The sequence below is a fragment of the Epinephelus lanceolatus genome, chromosome 2 (genome assembly GCF_041903045.1).
Source record: "Epinephelus lanceolatus isolate andai-2023 chromosome 2, ASM4190304v1, whole genome shotgun sequence".
Lineage (NCBI taxonomy): Eukaryota > Metazoa > Chordata > Actinopteri > Perciformes > Serranidae > Epinephelus > Epinephelus lanceolatus.
The window spans coordinates 11,205,687-11,233,635 of NC_135735.1; the positions used below are offsets into that span (position 1 = coordinate 11,205,687).

General features: G+C 41.4%; 1 protein-coding gene across 4 annotated transcripts in view; it reads right to left on the reverse strand.

The window, feature by feature from the left end:
• The window catches only part of LOC117272068 (C-myc promoter-binding protein-like), a 100,880-nt gene that overhangs the window by 41,102 nt on the left and 31,829 nt on the right, over positions 1 to 27,949 (reverse strand). For all 4 annotated transcript variants that reach the window (XM_033651237.2, XM_033650984.2, XM_033650907.2 and 1 more), the window contains exons 3-12: positions 27,260 to 27,506; positions 20,725 to 20,794; positions 16,366 to 16,535; positions 10,547 to 10,842; positions 7,828 to 7,894; positions 7,542 to 7,600; positions 6,966 to 7,110; positions 6,406 to 6,581; positions 5,779 to 5,879; positions 3,750 to 3,965 (exon numbers count right to left, since the gene is read on the reverse strand). In XM_033651237.2, the coding sequence (XP_033507128.1) occupies positions 3,750 to 3,965; positions 5,779 to 5,879; positions 6,406 to 6,581; positions 6,966 to 7,110; positions 7,542 to 7,600; positions 7,828 to 7,894; positions 10,547 to 10,842; positions 16,366 to 16,535; positions 20,725 to 20,794; positions 27,260 to 27,506 (1,547 nt within the window). The remainder of the gene's footprint in view (positions 1 to 3,749; positions 3,966 to 5,778; positions 5,880 to 6,405; positions 6,582 to 6,965; positions 7,111 to 7,541; positions 7,601 to 7,827; positions 7,895 to 10,546; positions 10,843 to 16,365; positions 16,536 to 20,724; positions 20,795 to 27,259; positions 27,507 to 27,949) is intronic.

Genomic DNA, 27,949 nt, shown 5'->3' on the forward strand with positions numbered 1-27,949 from the left:
AAAGAAGGCTATATATAAACATCAATTTGTCTTGGTTTGGATGATGCAAGCCAACACGTTGTTATTAGTCTAATGGCCAATTTGGTATGTACAACAACATATTGAATGGCTTCCTTAATAGATGCTGAAAGCAACTTAAGTGACTAATAAGTTGCTGCTGCTGCTGTTGCGAGACTGAAAGCAGGATGGATGACCACTGGCTCACAGCGCAGAGGTGGAAGCCAAACACTGACGTGCAGAGCTGCCGGAAAACACTTCCTGAAGCTGATAAATATTTTAATCCTGACACTGGCCGCTAGCAGCCTGGACCATCAATTGATTCTGACCAAACTCCTCTCAATGGCTTCAATATAGAGCATCTTTATTCTAAGTACAGCCTTCCTGGAGAGTCTTAAAACACTTCTGAAGTCCTAAGTAGTGATTTAATGATTAGGTGATTAATCACTGAATCAAGTACGTTTTTCCTACAGTTGCTGGTTTAAGCGTTTCAAATATAAAGAGTTTGTCGCTCTTCTTTTTTTCATATCATTGCAAGTTGAATACACTTAGCCTCTGGTGGAGTTATTACGTGGAGCAAATTGTAGAACAAAGAAAATATGGAATAACAAAAAACACTGAAACCTCCACACATCGACCCAAATAGACCAAATGCATCTTTTAATAAAACAGTGACACTGACTGCAATGAAGCAACCGACTGAGGATCTGAGTCATGATTTATGAGTCATGTAAAAGGTTTAAAAAACAAAGCAGAGTACTTAAGAGTGCTGAAAACACAAACAAATTATTTCCATCTCACCTCAAGGTCCATTAAGTGTGTGTTCTGGAGCTTTTGATCATATGACATGATCTTCATCTGTGGAGGGAGTCTGCCCAGCTCCAGAGCAGCTACTAAATGGGTCTTGAGGTGAAACTGTTTTGTGAACTTGCTTTCCCAAGCTCAAGACTGAACTTTGATACTAAACTTTTTAGCCAATATGGACAAGAAATCCCCAATGTCAACATCTACAACTCAATGACAACATTTAAAGGAACAGTTCACCAGTGCTATTTTCCAATCTAGATTTTTTGGGTGTGAGTTGCAGAGTGTTGGAGATAACGGTCATAGAAATGTCTTGAATATAAAGGAACTAGATGGCACTCAGCTTGTGATGGTTAAAGCGCCAAAAAAATCCATCTGAAAAAGCAGCAACGTTGCTTCCCAGTAGTCATGGCTCAAGATAATCCACAGTCCTTGTTGTGAGTAGTTTCATGTAGGAACTACTTTCATTACTGTATCACTGAACAGAAGGAAGCGTACATCTACTCATGGATACTCATGGATGAGAGGCACAGCGTGACACCACGAAATGTAACATTAGCTCGCTCCATGGTGCTAGGTATGCTAGCAGTGGAAAGTCTTTAGGGCTGCGGTGAAACTGCGCCTACTAAGGGCAACAAAAAAGTTTATCTTGGGTGTGTTGGTAGACTGGAAAATCAAGAGAAGTTGGCAGAAGAAATACTCACACACCTCAGTTCAATTGGTATGCAGGTTTTTCTTCTGCCATCCATGCTAGCAGTAGATGCACACTTCCTTCTGCACAGTGATACAGGTCGGTGGGGTAGAGGTTGATAGAAAGAAAATCTGGACCAGATCAAAACAGGTCCTAAAAGTACTGGGGTTATGTGACCATAACAAATACACACTAGAAGGATGAAGCACATTTGTAAAGCAAAATGCAGACCCAATCTAAAGAGACAGATGCTGAACTGAAAGCACTGTGATTTTTAGGGGGCAGCAGGGAAATTAACACATTTTGTAATTTTTTGTTGTTATGGATATTTGATCTAAAAACCGTCAGGAGTTCACACACATGATGCACGAGCTGTTACATCTTTCCTCAGGTCATTATGTAATGTACTTCAGCCATTCCTGTTTGCTATATCATATAACTCACACTGGACACGACCTTGGCTTCAGTTATCCTCCAGCGGAGCTGCCATGATTTCACCCTAACTCACTTCAGCTGTGATGTCAACCAGCTTTCACAGGCTTCCATCCAGAGGCCACACTCAGGTCTCTGGAGCATTCAGCAGCTGCGCCGCTAACTGACTAACCTTCAGCCTGCAAACAGCCTTGAACCTCTAACCCCAGCATCTTTGACAAACCCCAGCCTTTCTAGCCAAACAGTTTGTGTGTGTGTTTACTCAGAGGTGGGGATGGACACTTATGAAAGCTCATGTATTAAACAACGCCATCTGTTTTTGAGGCTGGCCAGCTGTAGAGAGGATGGTGCTACAGATGACGCAGTATTTATATATTCATAGTCTCATTAGCGCTAATCATGCAGTGTAACTGTATATGTATGTGACTTCACAGTTTTGGCTGAAGACTAACAAAAAGTGAAGCAAATGTTTTTGGATGACGGACTCTGATCTGACCATACTGATTTTTCCTGTTTAAAATCGCCTGGTGGTCAATGTGCTCAAACATCCATACTGGTTCTCAATCACTGCCCTCAGTGCGACTGCTTTTCCACCCTTTGCTGTTTTATTAGATGACAGATAAAAATAAAATAAAAATAAAATAATCTTAAAAATCAAGATACAATTATTGTCTTTTTAAATTAATTTTAAGACTAAATAAAATGAACCCTTTTAGATCACATCCCCAGGATAAAGTGCACCAATTTAACAAAGATGCCAAGAAAATCAAAATTTTCCTATTCTTACATGTTTTCTTTCTGTACAACAAAATGACATGTGTTTACTTAAGCTAGTACCAACCAATTTCAACCAATAATATCATGATATCCAGCTGTCAATCACCCTGCAACTTTTAGCTGCACAGAGCTAGAAGATTGAATTAGCTGGCTGGCAACAGCATGCTACGTGGGTATGTCTTTGTTTCCCCACAATACCATAATTTCTGACCCTTTGGATTCAATTTATTCGTTATACTATTCCAGATGATGTGCAAGGCATTTACAGTAGACAGCTTCAGCGACTAACATTACACAGAGCATATGATGGACTTTGTCTCTCTCCCTGACATATATCAGCACCCCGTTGGCTTTACACCATCCTAGCCTTGCTGTTATGATACCCCACTTTTCAACAAACAAAACAAATTCCTCCCGATGTTATATCCCATCTGCCATGTCATTCAGAAATACGTCACAATACTTAAGCTAAATACTCACAAAATGTCATTTTATCTGGACTTCACCAATCTGTTCATCAAAGAGACACCGGTCAAAATATGCCAAAACTCCTTCTGATTATATTCTGTTTAAATGGCTGTATACAAAAGTTTCTATGAGCCTCTAAATTATGGTGGGTGACCTCTAAAATCTGCAGTAATCATGGGCTTTTTACTGTTTGTACACTAGAAAGCACAGTAAACCCATAATTCTACCAAGGGCTCAATCAGCTCCATCTTTCTTCAGAGTTCGTGGTGGACTCGCTGATCTTGCACGAGACAGAACACGTCGTACAGATTACTGGTATTACAACAGCAAAGCTTAAACCATCTGTGATCAGTAAATACTTTGGTGGGAATCGTCATTCAGATGCAATTTTTTTTCCCAGAGAAAAAAAAATGGCTCAGAGTGAACTTGTTTTGATTTGTGTGTGAGGAGTTCAGGAGGAGGTTGCTTGGGAAAAGGACAGCTGGGTTCATCCGTTCACTCTGTTTCCTCTGCACTGCACGAGGATAAAAAGCTTAAGGGTTGTGGCTGCAAGTCGTCAGAGGGACATTATTCCAGTTACCTTGCAAATCAAAAAGTGAGCTGGCGTCTGTGGCTTTCTCAGAGGGTGCCTGAGTGATGGGTCGTAAGAAGGAGCGGTAGCCTTTTAAAATGGCTGCCATAAAGCGCAGGAAGGCTTCCTGGATCTCCAGCTCCAGCGTGTGGAGGCTCTTCCCACAGCTCAGCTCTGACGAATCACTCATGCTCAGCTCCAGCAGTCCATCGGGCCGCTGATGACCTGAAGACAGGGGGGAAAAAACATCAGCAGCTGTTGCTACATACTGCATTAGAATCTCTACATGTCAACAACATACAGGCGGAAAGGTTGAATCAGTCATCCCTTCTGCTGATGAAAATGTTGAATCTTGTGCATTTTGATGAAGTCGTTATGATCAAAGTATATGTACTGAAAGGTCTTACGGCCGGGCACTGCTTTAAGTAAGTATTCATATTTCACATGAGGATTAAGCTTTCATTATTAGGATAAATAAACTGAAGTTGACATCCAAGTGCATGAGACTTAAGTGTCTCCACGAAAACCTCTGGCAGGCATATCAACATTCAGCACTTCTGGCAGAAACTGGGTAGATTTTCAACTTCACTGAATCAGAAAATTCATTTATTCAATTTCTGCAGCTCAATAAGGAGCAGGTTTCATGGTCTCTCAGCGAGCATGCTCCAAGAATAGCAGAGAAAGTTGACAACAATACAATGAGCACAAAGACGGGGGGACGGGTAATTAGGAAATTATACTACGATGGGATTATTGCTGGTTTTCAATTAGTGGAATGAGGAGCAAAACAGTGTAGATTGAATGGAGAGCAAATTGTTAAGACAACAGAATCCAAAGAACTAAAGATGATGAATAAAGCTTCACACACTCTGTGATTTTATATTATTTTTGACTTCACCAAAGGTTAGATTTATAGTCTAAGAAGTTGTAATACCCTGTATGGATTCCAACAAATTATGTGTTAGTTTGAATTTGTTTGAACTCGACACTTTAAAAAAGTGACAGCCAAACCACCTTTTATTAAATTGAACACAGAATATAAAAGCAGGGTTTGTGCATACAGGGTCAAGTCAAATTCAAGGACTTTTAACCCAAGTATTCCTTTTAATTTTCAAGCATGAAATTATTTTCTCCACAACCATCAATCCCACTTTTATGAAGCAAAAAAAAACCTAAATTCCTTCTAAATGTGCATCATATTAGTCTGGAGGTTTGAACTTATCTCTTCTAAAGAGTCAGTGATTAACACTGGACTTTCAGCTCTGTCTGAGAAATCTCCGCTGAGCTAAGACTGTTCACTTACAGCACAGTCACACTCAGACAACCAAGCCTTCTACCTGCCTGTCAAACAGTAATTAAACTATAAACCTTCTGAAGACAATCTGGATGTGAGTGGAGTCTACGAGGATCAACAGATGTGTAGTCCAGTAGCTGCTTACTCTGCTGTGGTTCAGCAGCTAACAAGTGAAGCTAGCTGCTAACAACCACCGCTGCAACCAACAAACTCTATGTAACTCCATGCTTGTCCATTCAACAGCTCCACCTTCCAAAGCTGGACACATGGCTGCTTATTTACTGCTGAATTACAGCTCAAAACAAATGGATGACACACCTTCAGAGGTGAGTTATGGAGGTTAGCGAGCCGACTATTTACTGGCGTTTACCAACCCGGTGGAGCTCTGAGCTCTTACTGCTCATACAGCGTTAGAAAATAATTGCAAGCACAGTCATTTTCTGCCTTGTTCAAAACCCTTTTCTAACGCCTTTCATAAAATAATTTATGATTTGGTTCTCCTCTCACTTCTATTTAGGAATTTTTATCAAGGACCAAGTCATAAAATGTCTGATTTTCAAGGTATGCCAGTACTTAAATTCCTGAGTGCCAAATTCAAGTACTTCAAGCACCTTATACAATCCCTGTAAAAATATAATAAATGAAAAACCTTGCTGAGAGTGTGCTTACTGCAGGACCGATCATGAAACTAAACAAATCAAACACATTTTTTACAATCCTTTGTTCTACTGGCTCAGAACTCACCATCAACCAGCTGCTGGTAGAGATTACTCAGCACATTCATCAGGTTTTTACAGGCTTTCTTTGGCAGGATCTTCCATGTGAGGGCTCGCTTATCTTCAGTGCTGGAAAAGCAGAAGCACACAGTGAGCTGTGGAGAGGCTGAAAGGCCAAAACCAACATGGACCCACTGCTGTCCATGGGAGTTCAGACCACCCTGAAGTTGTCTGGCTGGTAATGAGGCCAAAAAAAACTATCTGAACCATTACTGACCCTACCTGAGGAACCAGAAAAATGCATTCCTTTCATATTAAAATGAGTCTGCCTTTACAAAATCTAACCATTTCCACCCAGACTCCAGAAATACAACCTGGCCTCTAAACTTAGAACTAATGACCTGGCAGTTATGTGGTCTGGGGAAAAAAGACGCAGCACAGGAAACAATGTTTAGCTCTTAAATGGAAGTGCTGTACAGTGTAAGTGCAGCTCACTGCCCTGCAGTTAATCCTTTCAATGTTCATCGTGAGAAGGCAACTGAGTAGTGAAGACAGATTAAGTTCTCTAAAAGTGTCACTTAACAGATCTCCTCACTTCAGTAGCTTGCCTCAATAACTTAACAGCAATCAGAAAGTTTTTGTGTGTTGTGCTCACTGGAAGATGGTGTTTGTGTCCAGGTCCACGCAGCTCACGTCCGGCGGGGGGTCATAAAGATCAAAGTAGCGGGAGTCCACTCCTACAATGAACGGACAGGGGGCACTCAACACGTCAGCCAACGCCAGGGGGCACAAGGGGATATATGGACACGGCCAGTGGAACGGGAAAATCATCTGAGGAGGAGGATGTTGCAGGTTAATTAGAGCTGGTTCAACAGTCTGGTGAACGGTACAGTTGAGCGTACTTTGAAATAAAAAACCCTCCTAATAATGTAAATTAAATTGGTCCAGGAAGACAATCTGCTAACAACCACAATTCCCTCACTTCAAACACAATTTATGACTTTTGCTCCCTCTTACCATAATTGATGGTGATCATATTAGACTTTTATAACTATTAGTGCAGCAGTTTATAAAAAACAAACAAAAAAATAGAAGCATACTTTAACAAAAGCAAAGAAGAGGGCGGCAGCATGAGTGTGAAGCCAGTATGGTCATTACAGCCCTGGTTGGAGTCCGATAAATAACCAGTCTGTCCAGTTAAAGGCAGTAACTTACAGACACCAGAGCCTCAGTGACGCTGGTCAGTACAGCGGGTCGTAATGAGTGGACCAGGATCTTGTGTTCAGTGACAGCAAACACAAGCAATGTGACGGCGTTCTCTGGTCCGAGGTTCTGGAGCAGGGTGGAAAATCGACCACCACTGCAGGGAAACACACAAAAAAGTACAATATCAATACAGTATCTCAATCTCTCAACCTTTTCTAGCCCTTGAACACATTTTGGATTTTAAAATGCTCTTCAGACAAATGTTGTTGTCATGTGTATCTGATATCACCATGCTCTGTATTCTATGTTCAAGTGTATGAAGGAAGCTTAAAATTTAAAATATAGAAAATATGACATACACTATCTTAGACCTGTTTGTTTTCTCATAGACATATGCATAAAAAAAATAAATTAAAAAACATACTAGTCTGAGAAAGAATCAGACCTCTCCAAGGCTAACAGAGAGGTGGTATCCAAACTACTCTGTTACACACACATACAGACAAAATGCATAATTCCTTTACATTTTAGTAAAAAATAAGTGCTGTCAGATATCACCAGAAAAACATGTGCAGCTGCTCTTACCTGAGCGGTAAAGGAGAAGACACTGGCTGGCTCAACATCAGGCTGTCATGTGGGGAAAGCTGCAGAAAAGCTGGAAAGTGAGATAAAACCAACCGAGCAAAAAAAGAAAAGCCTGCACTGAATCATTTAAATATTCATCCATAATGGAGGACCTAAACTGCTGCACCCCACAGGCAATCCAAAAACACCTTCAGAAAACAACACTATTGTCTGCAAATTTCTGATTAATACCCATTTCTAACACGCACCATATGCAGTCAACAACACTCTTGTGACCTGAGCTTACCTGCACCAGGATGCGAGGCCTCTGAGAGGAAGGGAAGGGAACTTTGTGCATGAAGTGAGAGATGTGCCTGGAAAGAAGAAGACGAGTAAGGGTGATGTGAAGCCAAAAATATCAGCGGTTGGTAGCAGAATAACTAGTCAGTGACGTGTAGGAGTTAGGAGCGGCAGTAAAACATGAAAAGCATGTCAGGTAATGAATATCCAAACTAAAACAACTTAACCCCGATAGAGAGAAAGTAGTGGCAAGATGTTTTGTGCTCCTGGACCTACTTGGTTATTTGGTGCATTTTTACACCATATTTGTAATGTGTATGCACCAAGGTGTTTCTGGTGCAAAAATGGAAAACATTTCAACTATAATTCAAGCATGAAACACCAGACTTTACTGTCAGTTCCTCGGTTGCACTGCATATCACATATTGAACATACCTTGCAGCCATTTTTGGAGTCAGTGCTAGTATTTTCTATAACTACTCGCTCGTGTGCGACCCGCAAATTTACAGGAGTTCTTTTTTTGTCATGTTGAAAAACGAGGGAGCGAGCCCACCAGTTTAGGCCAATGTGTGTGAGAGGGGGAGAGTCTGGGAGTGAGTGATGAGTTTACTGCAAGGATCATGTCATCTACACTCATCAATGTTCCTAGCTATGGTCGTGTCTAGCGTCATATTCAAGGATGGCGAAACAAACTGCATTCTTCACCCCTGTGTCAAAGCCAGGCCCTGCACAGTGAAAAGTTGCTGAGGAAAACTAGTATATAGGCTCGAAATAAACCATACAGACAACGCTCAATCTACACTTCACACAGGAATGGCTTAATGAATTTACATGGCTCAGGTAAAACCAAACACATAAAACAATGAACTGTGTGCTCTGCACTAGATTTGGCCTCAAATATGCAGAAAACGAAATTCGCAGAAGCAACTGGTGCTGCACAATTCAAACATGATACACCAATGCTGAGACAGTTTTACAAATGAAACAGAATCCCCACTTCCAGCAGCCTTTCACAGGCAGGAAGCTACAATACAATCTGCAGAGGAGGCTGAAATGATAGTCAGTTTTAACACTGCATATTTCACTGCAAAGCAGGAGCTACCATTTACCAAGTGTATGGCACAGATTGAACTTTGTAACGGTGTAAATGTTAACCCCACATATAGCAACAACACTGCATGTGTGCAGTTCAGGAGCTGGGTGTGTTACAAATGATGAAACTGAGTGTATTTGTTTAGTTTTTTTAAGGTTTTTCTTCTGTAATAACAGGAGGTAGGTTAGCAAGGTTACTGACCACAAACTTTGTTTATATGTATACATTCACGAAAGTTCAATTTTGTTAAATTTATGACATTGTAAACTTGAAATAAAACAGCTTTATGTAATTTCTGTAAGTTATCTATTTATTACCAAAGCATTTATCAGTAATAGAGTTAAAATGGCCAAAAAAGTGAATAATTGCATCGCAGGACGATTTAAGGTGTGCCCCTAAATGTTCTACTTGCGCTTCTAAAATTTTCAGTTAGGGGCTACAGTGCTCCTACCAAAAAAAGTTAGTCTGAAGCCCTGAATACACCTGTCTGGAGCCCCATTCAGAGTGGATTTATTTCTCTACAAGAGGTGGGGTGATTTTACCATTACCTGCACTAGGCAGTGATTTTAATCTCGACCAAATGGGACTTCACAAAAATCTTTTAACATTATCAGGTAATTATCAAGCAGCATTTCAAAGGAACAGAAGTATCAAACTCCTGGTTACCATCAGTACAAAAGATGAACAACTGCATGAGAAAGTATCTGAAAAGAGGGTGCAACTTCAGGGAGAAGTTACTTTATAGCCAGGCATCACCAGTCTACTGTAATTTACAAAGTCTGGAACATCTCCGTTTATTTTTGATTTCCAGCAGAGACATAAATGGGCACAGACTAAAATGCCTCTTGATGAAATTGGATAGACCTACAACCAATCAAAGCAGCGTAATGTATGACGTGGCCCTGAGCAACACATGCAGTAACAGAATCTTCATTCATATTTGATCAGAGCTGCCTAGGTTGACAGTTTGATCTGAGAACCAGTGAGGCTGCTCTGTCAAAGATCGTATCAAATCCGCCCCGTATGAGATAGATGGTTGTGATTGGCCTGCCCAGGATCTAGCTGGATAGAAATCTATTTGAACGGGAGGAGGACCAGACGCACCTGCCAGAGCAAATGAAACATAAGCTCACAGATTAGTCTGGTCCCAGGCTAGTTACCTGAGACTCCCTTGGTGCAGTTTGGCAAGAAGTATCCAATCACTTAGCTTTAAATTCAGTGACTTCATTATTCTTCATTTTCTATTAACTGAGTCACTGCAGCAGCGTGTTTTGTTTACAAATCAACATTGCTGCAGCATTTGCGCCACTGACTGCCTTCCTCTCCACAACAATAGCAGCTGAGGCTCCTGGGTATTGTGGTATAAGACCAATTCCTCTTGCCGGAGTTAAAATAATTAAAATGGGTAGTTAGAAGATAAAACTGTGACCAGAATATTATCTGGAAGACTCTCATGTTTCTATGTTAAGTAACACTGAGGACACTATTAAAAGAAAAACTTGAAATGGGAATACAAAATGGAAAAAGAAATGCCTCAGGAACCAGTGAATTCTCCCACTTCATAATGTGTTAAATTAACAAACTTAACACAGCATAAAATGGTCAAATTAAGAGATAGAAATAGAGGACTCACTTCTCGATGGGCAGAGCGTGAGGGCCGGAGATGGAGTAGCGATAGAGGAATGTGAGGAACTTGCGGAAAGCGTCGAAGAAGGGCCAGTGGGAGAGCAGACAGATACACTTGTTGGTGTGGACCAAGCTCGGGGCTGTAGCGGTGCTGTTAGTGGTGCTGCTGGTGGCTGATCCAGTACGGCTGGAAGAGGAGGGTTTGGGTGGATCTGGGTTCAGGAGACCCAGCTGGGAGCGCTGCTGATCAGTCAGACACTCCTGTGGAAACGGCTCATAGAACTGAATGGCAGCACCGTAGACCTGAAACAAGAAATGTTGGATACACAGCTTAGCATCTATGCAAATGTATCATGGCTACCACAGCATAGTGTGTATACTGCACTGAGACATCAGTGACAAACTAAGCTTTAGTGCCAGATCACATCATTATACAAGATGTGACACTGCCACAGTCAGATACTTCTCCATACTGGACTTTCTTTCAAAGGCCAAACTGGGAAATCATGGCTGTCTGCCTGCTGCAGAAATGTGCAGCTCAGAGATCACGAGCTCTTGAACCACAAGAGCTCCTTGAGCATACAGTTATGAATGTGCACACAAAATATGAGGCTGATTGGTCCAGTAGTTTGTGAGATTAGCTGCAGACAGACAGATACACACACACACACAGACACACACACACAACCAAACGCATGATTTCCATCAGGCTTATGGCTCTCGGAGATAATTATCAAAATAGCTTTACCTGTGGTTGACTAACCGAGTAATCTGTTAATTGAAACACTTTCATTATTTACATGTTTGTAGACACACACACACACACACACACTCCCACACACACTTCTATACCTAAGAGGAGCCGTATCTTATAGATATGATGCATTCCTCTGCACATAATAAGTAATGTTAAAAAACTCTAAAACTTATGAGGCACCTGGTGGAGCAGGCGCCCCATGTACAACGACTACGTCCCTGCCGCAGCAGCCGCAGGTTTGATTCCAACCTCAGCCCTTTGCTGCATGTCATCCCCTTTCTCTCTCCCTTTCACGCTACCACTGTCCTACCAAATAAAGGCCAAAAAAGCCCCAAAAATAATCTTAAATAGAAAATATATAAAACTTGTTCCAACCTTGAAGAAGCCTAAGAAGTGGCGAGAATCCAAAACACCCTCAATCCAAGTTTAGTTTAATCCTTTTTTCAATGTTAAACAATAATTTCCAGAACAAAAACTCCAACAGATCAACTGGCAAATTAATAATGAAAAGGATCAGACAGCTTAGCAGTCCTCTGAATCGTCCCTTCACTCTAAAATAAATGATACATCAATAAGCATAGAGAAATAAAGTAAGTATAGTGCACCTCTGTTTAACCTTTATTGAACATCAATACCATGAGTGCCAACTGCGGACAAACAAACAGCCGTTAGCTGAGCCAGCATCAGCATTAGGCCAAACAAATCCCTTTTGCTTCCTGGAAATATGAGACTTTCCCCAATTCACGCACAGATCAAAGCTAACTGGCTTATCTGTTGGCTGCCTGTGAGTCGCTTTTCAACTATTTCCACCGAAATGGACCGAGGTAGCCCACGTTTTTGTTTGCTGATGACTGAACTGAGGACTCTTGTGTGTTTGTGTGTGTATGTTGGGTTCAGACAGGAGCCTGTGGCATTGTGTGTCTATTCTATGAACATGAATGACAATCAGACCTGCTTATTCATGTGTGTAATACTAACAAAGCATTTGTTGGATTTTGGTTTTTGGTCTTTCAAAGTCATTTAACCAATCCTCACTTATTCAAGGGACTCATACCGGGTTGGCTTGGGTTTATTCTGTCATAAACAGCTCGCAACTTCAGTTCAGGCATTGGTCAAAGTCCCTGTTTCTCCTGCATGCACCTAGCTGTTACAGTATGTGAATGCCACTGCTGAATTTTTTTTTTTTCAATGGGGAGGCGATGAGAGGAGTGGAATGGCATGAAGAGGAGAGGAGTAAAATGGCGTGGAGTGGAGGAGAGGAGGGAAGAGGAGAGGAGCAAAATGGCGTGGAGTGGAGTAGAGAAGAGAGGAGAGGAGAGGAGGGAAGAGGAGAGGAGTAGAATGGCGTGAAGAGGGGAGGAGTGGAATGGTACGGAGTGGAGAGGAGAGGAATGCAGGAAGTGTAGAGGAGAGGAGAGGAGTGGAATGGCGCAAAGTGGAGAAGAGAGGAGGAGAGGAAAGGAGTGGAGAGGAGAGGAGAGGAGAGGAGAGGAGAAGAGAGGAGAGGAGAGGAATGGCATGACTGGCACACTCCACCATGCTTGCCATCAAAATTGTCACTATGCTAATGCAAACTCTCGCTCTCTGTAGTGACAAGTCCGCTCGGAGCTGGAGGTTCCAGGATTCCTTTCAGTGTTCCCCGGTCGATATGTGTTTCCCGTATTAGACAGCGATGGGCTTTCATATTAGTGACGCACCTAGTCTAGCCTGCCTGGTGTATGTTTGAATCTCAGATTTTAGTGAAGTGCAAAGACATCTCCACCTTCAGTAGAGGAATGTGAAAACACCTCTCTAGTGACAAAAGTTGCACAAATACAAGTCAGTATAATCAAGGTCAGACATTTCAGGGGACATAAACAGAAGAAAAACACATTTTTCACCAGTAATAATAATAATAACTGATAGAGGCCATTCTGCATAATGGATATTTTTATTTCTGATACTATAGGAACTGAATACTTATTCCACCACTAAGATTAAACTTACAGCCAAAGTGGGTGGTCATATAAAACTGTGGGTGTCAACATGCTTAAACTTGGAATACGTATAAGTTATGAACCTACAGAGGTGAGTGTTATGGTCAAAGAAAATACTGTGGTCAAAAGAGGGTTGTCATAAGTATAAAAATACAGTGATGTGTGTATATGTGTGTGTGTGTGTGTGTGTGTGTGTGTGTGTGTGTGTGTGCGTGTACACATAGGTCAACAGGTGACTCCTCAGTTAAACATGGAGTCCGCATTCTGCCAGAGTCCTGCTGAGTCTCCCTCTGACCTTGGCCAGTAAAAACACCAGTCAGCATACACACTGTCCTCACCAAATATCCCCCTGCATGTGCTACGGCAGGCCTTCCAAACTTACATGCAAATACACACATACCTGTACACACACACACAAACTTGACTCAGCAGCAGCAGACCGCAGAGGGTTTGGCACCAGCACTTGCTGCTGACCCCTAACTGGCCTTGTTGAGCAGAGCCGATGCTATCTAAACATCAGTAAGCTTTGGATGTTATTTGTTTTCAATCATGATTGTGTTTCACCACATAATTCACTAATATGTGTCAACACAAGCCTCATCCCAACTGGCCCATTTTCCAAACCCACAGACCAGCACAGCAGGAAGGGGCTTGAGTTTGGATTTGGAGACCGAGATTGTGTGTGTGTCCGTTTGTGTGTGTATGTGGTGTCTTAAAATGGAATTATGGTTCTCTGGGCTTCATGTAAATGAACGTTCACGGTGGTCGTTAGGACACATTATGTGTGTGCATTTCTTTTATAGGTGTACAGATTGGGAGTATAATGTAATGTTACGAAACTGAGAAAAAATCAGGAAGAGGAAATTAATTTCAGTCCTGTGTACACAAACCACTATATCTCTGTAACCAAGCATGAAAGAATTTGGACTGTTAACCTTAATGGATGGGACAATAACAGTATCAGTGCCTTGAAGAGGAATTGCTTTCTATGCTCTTTTCAAAGGCCAAAAAATTAAAAAAAATAAATAAATAAATAAAATTAATAAATGAAAAACTTAGGATTATCAACCAATCAGTCTGCTTGATGAGCAGGTCAGTACCACGTGTTGTTGAGATTTGAGAGGTGTGCACGTTGGCCTAGGTTACCCACACTTCTCATATTCACAGAAACATTTACCTGCATATTTGCAGAAGGATAGCTTCAGCTTTAGAGGCTGTACAGTCCACAGAAAGGGATCAAGTCCCAGTTAGATCTAAGCCGCCTCAATCAATCAAACATGGTGGACAATGGGTTTTGACTGATGGGTCATCTGATGGGTCCTGATATTTCTGCAGGTTGCTTCATACATGTTAATTTACACTGGATTGAGTTTCAGGGGTGGATTTTCAGAGGATGTTATGTTGAGGCCCAGACACACTAAACCAACATCGAAGTACTAGTGGCAGTGAAGGTCGACTGTTGTGTCGCCCAGTGTCACCTGTGTTTCAGCCAAAAAGTTGCACTTGAACACACTGCAAAGACTTTAGCCAACAGACAACCAGCACGTACGGCAGTAGAAACCGAAACGCCAACAGGATGGATTCGAAACGCTAGTTGGCCAGTAACCAATGTTAAAAGAACAAAAGATATTTATCGTATGCCAGCAAACAACTTATACTTACTTAATATAGCAAGTTCGTTTTGATCACACTCCCGCTTGACTTTAGCTGTTTGTTTAAATTCCTCACTTCCGTTTCTCTTCTTTAGCACTGAGCTGAAAATCCTATCAGAGTGATTTCACTCACAGATGTGCACCACAGGGTTCAACATCAATTCAACATGATGAAATGGTCGGAAAGAAAGACAAAGGCCAACTAGGGACAATGGTGTGGGACACACTGCAAGAACTAGGGCAACAGACACTCACCGATTGTCGAACATTGACCGATGGCCAACCCTCAGCTTGGTGTGTCAGGGCCTTTAGTGATATCAGAAGTCCAAAATTACCTGCAGAGTAATCTCTCTTATGCAGCTAAGTGTGTGAGACTCTGTCTTGTTGATTAGTCTAGTGTGTGCAAAACCAATGTACAATATATCCAACAATTGTTGACGATTTAAAGAGTCTTAAAATGTTTTAGTTGATTTTAGATTAACAATGTATCATCCTCATTCATGATGAAGACTTTTGCTTTTAGTGTAGACCATCATTACATCATTAAGATCATAATTTTTTGTTGTAACAAAACTGGCCTTACAGTTAATCCAGGCTTTATGTCTACAGTGACACTAGTGTGCATGTGAACTTTATGTTGTTCGTTTGTCCTTTAGTAAATAGGAGTTGTCTGGTGAAAACCTCACAGCTCAATTTTAACTATTCCAGACCAAAAGAACAGCTTGGCATTCATGTTCATAAATTAACTAACGTAGTGTTTAAGCTGTTACTACATAATTCAGTTGGATCTTTGTATTTTGTAATTTTTTTCAGCCAACAGTCTTGTCCTAAAAAAAAGAAACACTAAATGTGTAGTTACAGTGTTTTCACCTGACAAAGGCAACATACATGCCTGACCCACTTTCCCTTCTGGTATGCAGAGCATTGTGGTTTTCCCATGGCCCAGTGTAGTGCGTTAGTCTGCGGTCACGTCAGCTGTGTAGATGGCAGTTACAGTCTGTTGATGAGGTCTAACAGTCACTGGCACCCTCTCATACCTGATGCTGCCACTGGGATGTTTGTTAAAGATGTATTTCACTGCTGGAAAGATGGTCTTTTCATAAAACTAGGCTGTCTATGCAGTAGAAAGACACAATTCATTTGAAATTGGTGCGAAAAGAAAAGGGCTGTGGCTGTCACTTTTGCTCAGGAGGTAGAAAACCTACAACTGCCAGAATGCACTGCGCCGCACCAGACCAATAAATGCAAATGCATCATCTGGCCAATTTGAGCAGGGAGATGAGCAGGGAGGCAATGGCAAGATGGAGGGAAGTTTAACACCTACTACCCACATTGTTATGATACAAAGCTGGTTGAAATTTGCAAAATTTCTCTTTAATTGTCTGGATGAGGGAGAAAGAAAGGAATTAGAAGTGTGGATCTATCCATTTATCAATTTTACCTTTTCTCCGGAGGCTCCGGTGAGGACAAAGGTGGAAAAAACAGGGAGGGAGTATTTGGTGTTAGCTGGCCAGCACTCGATTGTGGCCCCCATGGGAAGGCAGAAGAGAGGGACAGACTCTGGCAGAGGGAATGACTCATAGTCCTCCTCTGGATATCTGCTGAACAAACCTGGAACAGGAAGGAAAACAAAATAGAACAAACAAACTGAGGACTCCATTTATAGAGCTGCAAAGTGCAGGCTTCCCCCTGTGATTACCAATTAACAGCTGACACACAATCGCCTTTCCACAGAGTTTAAAACAAAACAAGTTCAGTTTATTAAAATCATGATGATTAGTGTACTATTCATTAGTATGCCAGTGGTTCACTTATAAGGCCTGGCTTTGTAACAAGCAATTAGTGCTTGGTAATCAGGCCTTTGGGTCATTAGTCACTGTCAGTGGACACAAAAGAGAAACAATGACATAGTGATTTTCATTTTGTGCACTTTCTTAAAGGGATATTGCAGGGGTTTTTTTGTTTTTTCTTTTTAAGTGGGGTTGTGTGAGGTACTTATCCATAGCCAGTGTATTATCTGCAGTAGATGGCGATCCACAAGTTTCTAGTTTGAAGAAGCAGGCAGGAGTACTGCCAAGTCAGCAGCAAAATTTACTTTAGCCATCCACAAAAATGTATATCAGTTTAAGTGTACACTATATTTATAATATTTTCACTGCTTTACTTTGCTGTCAGACAGCCTTTTCTGATGGGGAACTGAAGCCGTTATCTAGCCACCAGAATCCTTTAACAAAAAAACATAATTTTACCTCACAGAGGACAGATGTTGCTGGTCTATCACTGCCTTGATCAGTTGTTTTGTTCATGTTTTAGTGTAAATTTGGTGTTTGAAAAGTTTAATTTGGATTCACCAAACAACAGCTTATAAGTTTTATCAAGTTTGGACTCGCTAATAGCTTCAAAGGTCAGCACTGTCAAGATGTACTGCTATTGGTCAAAGCTGTTAAGGCTGGACAATATGGAGAAAATCATATGTCACAACGTTTTTTACCAAATACCTCAATATTGATATTGTGACGATATTTTATGGGTGACTATTGGTGCTTTCACAAAATATTTAAACCATAAGATCTTTAATAAATAATCACCAGTTACAGTTTGGTAAGTTCATAAAATGCCATCACTTTACTATAACCATTAAAACTAGGAAAAGACAAAACTTACAATATTACAATATCCAAACTCTAAGACTAGTCTCACATCACAGTATTTATGTAAATGATAGCGTCACGTATAAGACTTTACACACTCACACTCACAGACTAATTTCACCTCCATGATCTTTAAATATATTTGGGGTGCTTTCACACCTGTCCTGTTTGGTTCGGTTCAATCAAACTCAAATTCGTTTGCCCCCTAAGTGCGGTTCGTTTGGGCAGGTCTTCAACGTTTTGTTTACTTCCTGGATTTTTCCCACATGGAGATTCTGACCAATCAAGAGCAGCTTTCTCGCACAACGCATTTTATCTGGTCCGCTTATAAATGCTGCCATGAGGACATGAACCAACTCTAGGCAATTGTACAACTTTATAACAAAATTAGTCCCTGATCTGGACCAAAGTAAGCAATCTCTAGAGGTCCTAGAACTCTAGGTTTTGGTGTGCACCCGAGTGTGATTGCTGTGTTCATGCTCAAATGAGCCACACTGAAAGCACCCTTAGAGTTATAAAGCCCAAAACACCAACATCCAATATTCACACTCCTTTTAAAGGGAAATTTCAGTTTATTTCAACCTGTCTCCTATCGTCCTAAATTTGTTTCAAATGACTAGTGACATAAAAATAATAGTTAGCATGTTCACTTACGTTTTAACAGGTCTGACGCTACTATGCGCCCTGGCTGTATAGTAGCGTCAGACCTGTTAAAACGTAAGTGAACGGGCATACTTCAAGTGCAAAGTTAGTCCACTAAACAAGCTTTTTTTCCACAAAGACCGCCTCATATCGTTAGGATAAATGTCAGAGAACATATAGAAAACGACATGTAAACGTGTTGTCTTACCTTACCGGTGTGCTGCCATGTTTGTTTACCATTTAGCTCTGCTTTCCAAAGCGCGGCCAAAATATCGCAAGAACAAGCCGCGATCTCATACCGTGCCTGAAATCTTGCGAGAACAAGCAGCAACAGCTGGAAGGCAGAACCGGACAGTAGCCTGAAAAGTTCATTCATTTATTTTATGAAAGATTTATAGAATAATTGCTGACTTTTTGCCAGACTTTGACTTTATGGAGGAGGAATTTGATTTTGCAGAGTTTGATGGCCGCCCTTATTTATTTGAGCCAGAATACACTGACGAAGAGCTTCGTGAAATTGAAGAACGGAGGAGAGAGAGAGAGAGAGAGGCGCAACAAGTAGAGGACGAGAGAGGAGGAATGGCTGCTGCAAGGCTGCGTAGCTCTGGAGATTGGTGGTGTACCTGTGAATGCTGTGCCCCAGTGCCCACAGAAGAGGAATGCCTCTGTTGCAAGGAATGGGACCGGTTGCAGCCTTATTTTCAAGGTCTGGATGTGACCGAGGACGAGACACCTCCACCTGGAGTAGTATCCAGCTGGGCTTTATCTAGAGCTTGCGAGATACATTTCGGCCGCGCTTTGGAAAGCAGAGCTAGATGGTAAACAAACATGGCAGCACACTGGTAAGGTAGGACAACACGTTTACGTGACGTTTTCTATATGTTCTCTGACATTTATCCTAACGATATGAGGCGGTCTTTGTGGAAAAAAAGCTTGTTTAGTGGACTAACTTGGCACTTGAAGGTATGCCCGTTCACTTACGTTTTAACAGGTCTGATGCTACTATGCGCCCCGGCTGTATCTAGGCTAACGGCTAACATGCTAACTATTATTTTTATGTCACTAGTCACTTGAAACAAATTTAGGACGATAGGAGACAGGTTGAAATAAACCGAAATTTCCCTTTAACTCTGGTTTGATCTCCACCAACTCCTGACAAAAATATCTGATTCCAATGCTTTTCCACTTTTCTCAGCAGCTTGTTGCTTACTTTATCTGTCTGCCGTATAGTTGTTTGGCAGGTAGCATACAGTTTATCAGCTGAAATTAGCTGCCTGATGCTGCTAGAAATGGAGATAATAGGAGAAAACTGTAAATGTGCTGTGAAAACAAAACAATGAACTAAAAAAAAAGGTTAATAAGCTCCACTGAGCTGCAGAGTTGTGATAAATCTCATGGACTGTAATGTATGCAGTGGGTCTTACAATGTGTTCATATGAAAAGATAGTGGTTAATGCAACTTTAAGAATTAATATAGCATAATTTCAGGAAGTTCCTGCCAGTTCTTACCTCTAAAAACTAGGTTGAGGAATGTCTTTTATATTCACTGCTAGATGTGCACATTCACAATATTTTCTTCCAAAATTAAAACCATATATCCACCAACAAAACAAACTTAGCTTCCCCAGTTCTGGATCAAACTATCGCATTAGTCTATAAATAAAGTCAGATGTTGCAAAACACGCTTCCAAAACACAAAGCTTGATGTGTACTGGATTTTTCCAGGCCTGAAATGTTGAAAATAAACTTGATTTCTGTGAGCTGAGTCATCCAAAGCGCGAGTGAGAAACAGATAGGATCTCTCCATTCACAGTCTGCTGCATATTTCAAGATATGTACAACAAAACATCAGCCAGACAATCTGAGGCTGAGCCAAACACATCCACACTGAGCCAACAGTGTTATCAGAAAATGACAATCTTCTGTCAGCTGTTTTTGGCATGGTAAAGTTAGATGGATTTAATGTGAAATAAGCCTCATATTACGATTAAATATATGGTAACCATTTAACCCCTTTAAAGGGGGAAAAACATTGGCGTGCAGAGGCTTATTCCCTCACTCAAACTCTGAGGCATCAACATGCTTCAACAAGCCTGAACTTGCAAGCACAGCTGAAGCAGAATGTCCTTATGCAGCCAGTTTGCTCTGCAGCAGACCCTCGTCTCCAGAGACATTTCTACAACAACACACAGCTGCAGCACATAGAGAAACAGGCAATAAATTCAAGAAATAAATATTTATCACTTTAAAATCAACTCATTTTAATACAACTCATCCAAAGTCTTATTCAAACAACAGGGCACTCCAAATAAATTTAACATTACTGTCATTCTCTGCATATTTTGTTTTTCACACAGGAAACCAGCGATTACAGGAAGAACTGAGAAGGGAGAGAAGGTATTTACACACAGCATGGTTATCTGATATCTGGTAATATTGGGAACAGGAGGCACACATCAGTATTTGGATCTCCGTGCACTGGTAATTACGGGATTAGGAGGTCTCACCTGCTTTGTAGGCTATTGTGTTGGTTTTGGCCACAGACTTCTTGTAACACAGGTAGACAGAGGAGCCCCACTGGAAACAAGAGCACAGTGGGAAAAGTTAGCATGTTGGCTGTTATAAATTATACACGCCACAACTGGGGTCAATCAGGAACAAAATGCATTATCAAATTACATCAAATTTGGAGCTGTCCCAAAATATTAAAAGTACAGAAGAGAAAGGAATGTGCCTGATTAGGATATCCATCAATGCATATAAGGGTAATATTACCAGAGAGCTGATTTCCAGGATTTATTCATCTTTACAGTTGGAAAAGGGTCCATCCACATTGCATGTTAAATCATTGTGGGAGAAAGAAGCTAACATAAAGTTAACCAGAGATGATTGGTTGAACATATGTAAGACACAATCTACCAAGTGAAGCTCAGGTCTGTAGAGGGACTTCATCTGGAAAAACACTATAAGGTTCTTTATAACTCCCAAAATTAAAAATCACAAAGCAACAAACCTGAACACGGTCAGTGTTGGAGAATGTATGGTAACAGATCAATGAGTTTAGAGCTGGGCAGATATTTATTACGAATACTACTAGCTACTAGGTTGTAAAAAAGCAATAATCAGAAAATGGTTGAGTAAAGAGTCTCCAACAACCTCTGAATGGACAGAAATAGTTAAGGACATTTATGTTATGGAACAAGTGACTTTTTCTCTGAGACATGCCACTAAAAAATGTGAACAACATTGTAAAAATGTAAATCTTATTTGACTTTGAAGTGATCTTTTATTTGTCAGTTTTGTTTTGTCCCCCTTGGTGTGACCATTCAAGTGTATGTTTCAGCCCTTATGACTTAACGCCAACTGGATATCGTGTTTTTGCTGAACTCCACCTTACTGCAGTAATGTGGTCAGGGAAGCAACTAATCTCCAAACAGATATCTGCATATGGATGCAGAATCTGTGGGCAACAATAGAAGATTTTGGTGTCCGAAGCATTCTAGTTTCCAATTGAAGTTTGAGTAGTATTGGCCAATCATGTCGTGCAGGCTTTGGGTAAACAGTCCATAAGGAGAAGAGCAAAAGAGGTGGAACACATTGGCCAAAATGCAATCTTGGATCCCATCAGCTACTATCTCATGATTAAGCTTTTTTATTAGCATTTTTCTAATTGATCTGCATTCATATACAGTTATTTGTTCATACAGATTAGCCGAAATGTTACCTGGACCTAAATAAAGTTGCTAAAAACTGTAATCTGTGCATGGAAAAGCAAACAATGGCCATTGCCCCCAGAGCTTATATCAGAGTCAGCTGATTGGGGAGCGACGAACTTGGAAGTTCTGACCACAAAAACTCAGTAGAACAGTGATTTGCAGTGCGGTGTTAAGTTGCTGTTTTTAACTACAAATTATGAATCTTTAACATTTCTGGCGATTTTCCAAAGCAGGCTTTAAAACAGATTTTTTTTCCCCTTCCACAAAACCATTAGAGGCTCGACAACTGCTGCTGATACAGTGGGTAGTTCATTTCAGTTAATTTATTTCTGTCACACAGATGTTATGTTGCAAGCAGGGCTTGTTTTAAAAACCCTCCTGTTTCTGATGCATTCAAGGATGTGACACCATTTGAGCCTTGAGAATCAGCTGCTGAACATAAAAGCCTTTTAAATATAACAAAAAACCATTCATTTCACAAAGTGCATGTTTGCTCATTGTTTGTAATCTGGGATATGATCTCAATTACATATTGTTGAATGCAATGCATTAGCAGCAGACTGTGAAATCTTGATTGTTGAAGTGTCTTCCGCATCACTGAGGAGAAATGGCCTCTGAACGCTAATGCATTACTGTAGGGCAAAAATGACATTTTTTGTATTCTAAGGGATCATTTTACATTTATTAGATGGAGACAGCAGAGAGCTGGCATCAACAAGGAAATGACATGCAACAAAGGTCCCAGGATGCATTTGAACAACTCAATAGCCAGAGTCTCAAACCTTACTGCCACCAGGATTTTGAAGACAAAACACCGTGCATGCAATCTGAGTACACATTTCCAACATATATTGTCTGAACCCCAAAATTGCTCCTGATTTCCAGACCAGTGCTTTGCATGGCTGCTCTGCCACCATCTGTGGTGACTGAATGGCTAATTGTAAAGCCCTTTGTCCACTAAGGCAGAAAATCACAATACTGTATAAGTGCAATCTATTACCATCCATCATTTGGCCTCGGTTTAAATGTCCCCATCAAGCTACTCAGTGTAATAATCAATAAACAGGAAAATACTATTATTACCCCTCCAACAGCTGAGACACATCCCAACCAACAGTCCAGCTACACTCATGTGCGTCTAGTAACCAAAACTTCAGCATGTAGAGAGAAGTGATGAAACATCTGATGAATATATCTGGTTTGTGATAATTAGTCACTGCCATAAATCTTCAACAACCACAGGCAGGACATGAAGTCTGCACCCAGAGCTGTGCTGGAATATTAAAATTATCCTCACAGCCCCTGCATTAGTCAGATTGAAAAATTAGTGAAGCTAATTCCTATTTTTATTGCGGGAAGCTCGACTTCTGCTGCATGCACCACAAGTCTCTGTAGATTTATATACTGACTCTAAACGCTTCCTGACACACTTACTCTCAGTGTGCAGAGGTTTTAAGACACATGTGCAGCCACACACACACGCAGCCTCTCAAGGGGGGTCGCCTGTTCTATGAAATGCCAAATGTAGACCGAGCTGACACAGCAAGGACTTTTTACAGTATCCTAGTGTGCGTGTGTTTATGGCATGAAGAGAATATGACAGGGCAGCGGACAGAGACAGATACTTTTCTGCAGCACAAATACCGGGTGAGGATTAACCAAAACACGAGAGCAGAGGCTGTTAAACTCTGGGGACGTTCCTCCTCGAAAAGAAACCAGGCCTGAGGCAATATAAGGACAGTTTAAGACAATTTTCCATAATTGGATGCACTAGCCAGGTTGAGTGACTCACCTAGGCGCTGAAATCTCTCTCCTAACTACTTAAAAACCACAATTAACTGGAAAAAGAAGCAACAGGTAAGATGCAGTCCATTTCTCTTTTCTTTGTCCTTCACAAATACAGTACAGGCCAAAAGTTTGGACACACCTTCTCATTCAATGCGTTTTCTTTATTTTCATGACTATTTACATTGCAGATTCTCACTGAAGGCATCAAAACTATGAATGAACACATGTGGAGTTATGTATTTAACAAAAAAAGGTGAAATAACTGAAAACATGTTTTATATTCTAGTTTCTTCAAAATAGCCACCCTTTGCTCTGATTACTGCTTTGCACACTCTTGGCATTCTCTCGATGAGCTTCAAGAGGTAGTCACCTGAAATGGTTTTCCAACAGTCTTGAAGGAGTTCCCAGAGGTGTTTAGCACTTGTTGGCCCCTTTGCCTTCACTCTGCGGTCCAGCTCACCCCAAACCATCTCGATTGGGTTCAGGTCCGGTGACTGTCGAGGCCAGGTCATCTGCCGCAGCACTCCATCACTCTCCTTCTTGGTCAAATAGCCCTTACACAGCCTGGAGGTGTGTTTGGGGTCATTGTCCTGTTGAAAAATAAATGATCGTCCAACTAAAGGCAAACCGGATGGGATGGCATGTCGCTGCAGGATGCTGTGGTAGCCATGCTGGTTCAGTGTGCCTTCAATTTTGAATAAATCCCCAACAGTGTCACCAGCAAAACACCCCCACACCATCACACCTCCTCCTCCATGCTTCACAGCGGGAACCAGGCATGTGGAATCCATCCGTTCACCTTTTCTGCGTCTCACAAAGACACAGCGGTTGGAACCAAAGATCTCAAATTTGGACTCATCAGACCAAAGCACAGATTTCCACTGGTCTAATGTCCATTCCTTGTGTTTCTTGGCCCAAACAAATCTCTTCTGCTTGTTGCCTCTCCTTAGCAGTGGTTTCCTAGCAGATATTTGACCATGAAGGCCTGATTCGCGCAGTCTCCTCTTAACAGTTGTTCTAGAGATGGGTCTGCTGCTAGAACTCTGTGTGGCATTCATCTGGTCTCTGATCTGAGCTGCTGTTAACTTGCCATTTCTGAGGCTGGTGACTCGGATGAACTTATCCTCAGAAGCAGAGGTGACTCTTGGTCTTCCTTTCCTGGGTCGGTCCTCATGTGTGCCAGTTTCGTTGTAGCGCTTGATGGTTTTTGCGACTCCACTTGGGGACACATTTAAAGTTTTTGCAATTTTCCGGACTGACTGACCTTCATTTCTTAAAGTAATGATGGCCACTCGTTTTTCTTTAGTTAGCTGATTGGTTCTTGCCATAATATGAGTTGTCCAACAGGGCTGTCGGCTGTGTATTAACCTGACTTCTGCACAACACATCTGATGGTCCCAACCCCATTGATAAAGCAAGAAATTCCACTAATTAACCCTGATAAGGCACACCTGTGAAGTGGAAACCATTTCAGGTGACTACCTCTTGAAGCTCATCGAGAGAATGCCAAGAGTGTGCAAAGCAGTAATCAGAGCAAAGGGTGGCTATTTTGAAGAAACTAGAATATAAAACATGTTTTCAGTTATTTCACCTTTTTTTGTTAAGTACATAACTCCACGTGTTCATTCATAGTTTTGATGCCTTCAGTGAGAATCTACAATGTAAATAGTCATGAAAATAAAGAAAACGCATTGAATGAGAAGGTGTGTCCAAACTTTTGGCCTGTACTGTACGTCATAACATTTAAGCACAAAAGACATAGAAGTTAAACTTAGCTCCAACAAAACTCCATCATCTCAAATTCTAATTAAGACAGTATGGCAGCTAAATCTTCCAGTGTATCTCAGGCTCACTCACAGTCACTCTAACAAGACTCAATGTCATCTCGTACTGCTGACTGTATTTCCGAAGCTCACACCACCAATTTAAGTCTCTCCTTTAAAACATTTGGAGAAGGATTTGAGAAAAGTGAGTTGTCGGAGTGGAGTTGAAGATTCAAGACTTCTGTCTAAAAGATATTGTGACATTTTAAAATTCAGACAGGATTGACGAGATGAGCAACGACGTCTAATGGATTCAAAATGTCACGAAGTAATGTGTTCATGCCTTGTTATGATAAACACATTCCAAGAGTTATTCTCTAATAAGGAATTGGACATTTCTGGGGTGCCCACTTACCCTCAGCCTGCATCCTTTTACCCAAGTAACAGATTTCCTTCATTTTCAAGCATTCCCTTTAACACTACATCAGTTGTTTAAAAGGGATTTCATGCATCCATCCTGTTGCTCTGGTTGTAGAAATTAGATTTATTTGCCTGTATGACTGTTAAATGCTTCTGCAAAATGGTGGCTCTGAAAAGAAGCCCTTGCTTTTTGAGTCTGAGGGACTGTTTCTGTCCACCAGTGTCTCTCTCAACATAATTGTGGATACCCGACATGAGCTTCACAGGAAATGACAGGTCGGGCCAGGTTCAGGTAAACAGTTACAAATGATGTTCAGGTTCTGGTCAGTTTCGGCCTATGACAGACCTGCTGTCTGTTGGGCTGCTTCTTGTTCAATGCTGGGGTTTGTCATTTATGTGTCAACATATCAGCGCTCCACACAACACGCTATTTCAGGTGGTAAATATTCATGTAATTTAATATTAGCTAGCTGACAAATAAAATATGTCATCGTCTAATGCTACCTGAAGCTCGGTGTACTTGCTCAGGTCATTCTGGCCTTTCTAGCAAGCAGCAGCAGCAGTGAACATAACTTAAGCGTTGCTGGAGGGCCGATAGATAATCCATGATGGATGCAGGGTTTCCCACACATTCATTTATTTGAGGGGGCTCGCCGTGATTAAAACAACTGCTTCCATGCTTTGATTTTTTGTTTTTGGAGCTGGACCATTCATTAGGTGTGCTGTTGGAGTATATCTCCCTTTCGGTTATTGACTGCACCACATTCTCGGAACGCAGAGCAAACTCTGGGACAGACAGAGCAGCAGGACGCCAAGCACAGTGAAAGTGAAACTTAATCATTCATTGCACTGGTTCAAGACATTCTACAATTCCCCTCGACACACATAGATTATTATACTGTGGTAAACACTGGGATGTTATCCTCTTCATGATAACTCCAAATAAACTACAATGATTGAATCATGTTAACAGCTCACTTAACAGTGACGACAGTTCAAGAAGAGTTTGTGGAGATGAGATTCGACATGTGCCAATAGAAAGACTCAAAATGTATTAATTTTAAGTGCTGTTGACAAGACATAATGTGTGTGACATGTGTTAAAACAATCTACTTATAGTCTATAGATAACAAAACCTTTTGACGATCATTTACAAGGTGCAACAAGCTGTTACCATGGTAACAACGCCAGCATGACAGGGACAAAGTCAGTGCTTCAGTAATGTCACAGTAACAGCGTCAGGCTTGGGTCGCGTTTAGAAAAACCCCCAGCATGTGTGTTGGGTTCGGGTTAGGCTTAGTTACTACTGTCTGGGTTCAGACAGAAACATGCAGCCTGAGTCGCACTCTACTCACCATGCTGCTGTTGAGATTCTTCTCCACCTTGCAGAAGGTGTGCGGAGGCGTTTCTCCCTTGCTTGGAATAATGATGCAGATGTCGGTGACGGCCAGGGCGGAGTGCGGCTGGCTCTCAGGCGCCCGTCGGTAGGTGACATAGATGCGCTGGGAGGAGTTGCCGCTGATGTTGGCTGGGCGACCGGAGGGTGTGGTCTGGATGAGGTGGCAGCCCTGCTTCAGCCTCTCCTTCCACTCGTACAGCACACTGAGGGAGGAGGCACCACACGGCAGTCAGCCAAAGTAAACTCCACATCAGCATGTAGTTATTAGCTTGATTACCATGTAGAATTAATCAACACAATATGCAGTCATGATCTCATTGGGCCAATTAGGTGGAGCTCCTCGTTTAAGTCTAACACTGGGCATTCATCCCAGTTTTCAGTGGCTGATAGAATGAAGTTGATTAAGCTTAATGTCTGCTTTGCACCTCATAAACTGCTAAGCAGAATTGATGCGATTCATGAAAAACCAGTGAGAGATCTACGAGTTTTAGCACATAAACTGGCAGGCAGAGTGCACAGATGTCTCCTTAACTTCAAGCTCAGGGCCACTTTTAAACCCAATAACTTTGGCCACGCTCACAGGAGTCTACACTTGCAATAATAACATGTGAGCTAAAAGCATAGTGCCATCAAGTGTTTGACACAC